This window comes from Pteropus alecto, unplaced genomic scaffold (genome assembly GCF_000325575.1).
Source record: "Pteropus alecto unplaced genomic scaffold, ASM32557v1 scaffold50, whole genome shotgun sequence".
Lineage (NCBI taxonomy): Eukaryota > Metazoa > Chordata > Mammalia > Chiroptera > Pteropodidae > Pteropus > Pteropus alecto.
Genome location: NW_006431918.1, coordinates 5,332,540 through 5,335,353, shown reverse-complemented (window position 1 = coordinate 5,335,353; position 2,814 = coordinate 5,332,540). Strand labels below are relative to the sequence as shown.

General features: G+C 37.2%; 1 protein-coding gene across 1 annotated transcript in view; it reads right to left on the bottom strand.

Annotated features, from left to right (window-relative positions):
- Positions 1–2,814, bottom strand: part of DCHS2 (dachsous cadherin-related 2) — a 177,505-nt gene that overhangs the window by 15,861 nt on the left and 158,830 nt on the right. Inside the window, 1 exon segment of the mRNA XM_025042987.1 lies at positions 1,197–1,348. Within this exon segment, the coding sequence (XP_024898755.1) occupies positions 1,197–1,348 (152 nt within the window).

The following is a 2,814-nucleotide window of genomic DNA, read 5'->3' as shown; positions in this document are numbered from 1 at the left end:
GATTCGGAATCACGATACCTGGCTATGAGTCCATGTGTGACCATTAAATGGTCCTGTGACCCCGAGAAAGCCACTGCATGTCTGTTGTCCTATCGGTGAAGAAGAAAATGCCTAACTTAACCTCCATGGGAGGTGACTGTGAGGATTAAAGGAAACATGGTATGTGCAAGGCCTTTTGGAAGAACATACAGAAATATGACAAAAATATGAAGCCTATTAAAATAAGCAATAAGAAAGTCAAGCCTCTCTTTGACCCCAAGCTTCCCATGTAACCACTTCTCCGGAGACAAACAAGGTAAAGTTTCTTATGTTTTCTTCCTGAAGTCATCCAATTACATGTGTACTCAAATAGACCTGCAGTACAGGCACTATAATGCACCTTGATTTTGTCCACTTAGCCAAATATCCTAGATCTCCATCTTCAAGGCATATACAAATATACCTCTTTCTCTTTTAAAATCAGTTTCATTGTATTCCACAGGCAACTGGACCATCATTCTTAAAGCTGTCCCCATTGACAGACTTTTAGGTTCCTTGATAATTTTTTTTTTTACAGATTGAGGTGCCATAAATATCTCTGTATGTATGGCCAGACTTTTGTAGCACTGACATTTTAAATACCTAGAAGACTTGTAATGCTACTATTCTCTCTTTTATAGAATTCTGTATAAGGCCAGCATATCTTGGACTCTAGACAAAAATATATTTAATGTTGACTGAGTGCTTTTAATAAGATCATTTCTGTTAGAACACAGTACTGCTACAAGGACCCGATGACAGGATTATAATTTGAATACAAAAACTAAATAATTTAAAAAGAGCGATGTCATTTAGTCTTCACTGTTAAAAAAAAATAGTAATAATGAACATTTGCAGAGTGCTCTATTGTTCAGTAAGTATTTTATAAGTATTGTCTTTTTTCAGTGTCTCTCGTTTTAGTACTTAACAGCATCATAAATTCATGAAATCTTAGAACTAGGAGGGATTTTAAAGTTCTTCTAGTCTAATCTCCTTTTCCAAAATTGCAAATACCTTTAAAAGACTCTTTCGATATATCAAAGGGGTGAGCATAAGTTGGATCACAGGGAAAACATATTTTACAAATAAGCTTACGTGATAGGAGGTCATGCCCAAAGCAATGACATTGTCAGAACAAAGCAGAGAGGTGACTGAATGGATCTGCATCCGAGACAAACCTGTAAGAGCAGATGTGCTCGTAATCCAGAATCCCATCTGCTGTTATCTCGCCGCTCAGTGCATCAATGTGGAATGCTTCTCCTTGGTTGCCCGAGAGAATAGAATACTCAATGAGGCCATTCAACCCGCTGTCCAGGTCGGTAGCAAAAACCTGTCAGAAAGCAACTCTTCCATCAGATAAGGATTTAATCTGCATCGAGGAGTTAAGTCTGTTTTTCAGAGAAATGCATTCTGCATCACAGACTGTCAAACACATTTTTAAAATGATGATAAAGCAATACTGACCAACTGCTGAAGCTTACATTTATTACTTTGTAATAAAGTGGATAACAGGTTAGAAAATAAGCCTGCATCCTCATTCAGAAAAGTTTCCAAGTAACTTTCAGTAGGAATGGTACATTTTTGAGCTACAATTTTAGGCAAGAGGAAAAAATACTTGAAAAAAATCTAGTTTGCTTGAATAGAAGACTTCCAGTACTGTATGTAGATTCGGGTGAGCACCAGAAAAGAGAATAAATGATATAGGAACCCTTCACGTAATGAAAGAAAATCTGTCATTTGCTTTTTTTCTTGATTAAAGTATTGCCTGTAAAATAAGCCGCGTGTGGATTTTTTATATCATATTAAAAGTCTCACTTTAAAAGGATCTTTAAATAGATGAAACAAAGTCTTGATTTAGTGCTAATAAATTGACCTCCTGATCATTTGTGTGATGAGTTATCAAAGTGGTGTTGAGGACAAAATGAAAAGTTTGTTTAAATTTATTTTTCTTATTATGGTGACATTGGTTCATGAAATCCGGTAAGTTTCAGGTGTACAATTTAGCAGTAAGGCTATATATATATATTAGATAGATAGATAGATAGATAGATAGATAGATGATAGATACAAAATGAAAAATTTTGTAATTTTTGTAAGTTTCAGGTGTACAATTCAGCAGTAAGGCGTGTGTGTGTGTGTGTGTGTGTGTGTATTTGTAATTTTGTCTTGGTCTCCATGGAGATATATCATTTAGCCTGTATTACATTCTGACCGCAAAACTATCAGTGGATTTAAGATATTTTTTATGAACAAGTTGACAAATTAATTTAAAAATGTTTTAAACTTATTTTTATCCTCTATGCCCATCAGGCTTGGCCTTAGCTCATGTCACTTGCCGTCTCTCTCTTGGATGATTATACTGATGTCCTCGTGGGTTTTTGCTTCTACTTCCCCACCCTCTCAGCCTATCCTTCACGCTGCTGTCAAGAGTTCTCAGGGGATACTAAGTGGCCCAAGTGGTGCACTCAGGCCAACATGAGAAGGGCACACAGCCAGCCATTTGGTACAGAAAGGCAGCAATACACAGTCCCAGGAAGAGAAACTCATCTGTATCTGGGCAATAGGAAGTTTATCATGTCCCCTGGGGTCATATACTTAAAAGTGTTATAGAGCAGGTCTCCATGGCGGTATATCAGTTCGGGTTTAGGGTACAAGAACCTGGACAGCTCCGGGGTACAGCTTTTTTCTAGTTGTTACCATCAAGATGAATCAACTCTAACTTATCTCTGTCCTAGTTAGTGCCCCACCACTCAAGATTCAATTTCCAGGGAGAGAAAGTCTCTCTGAGACTGAGGC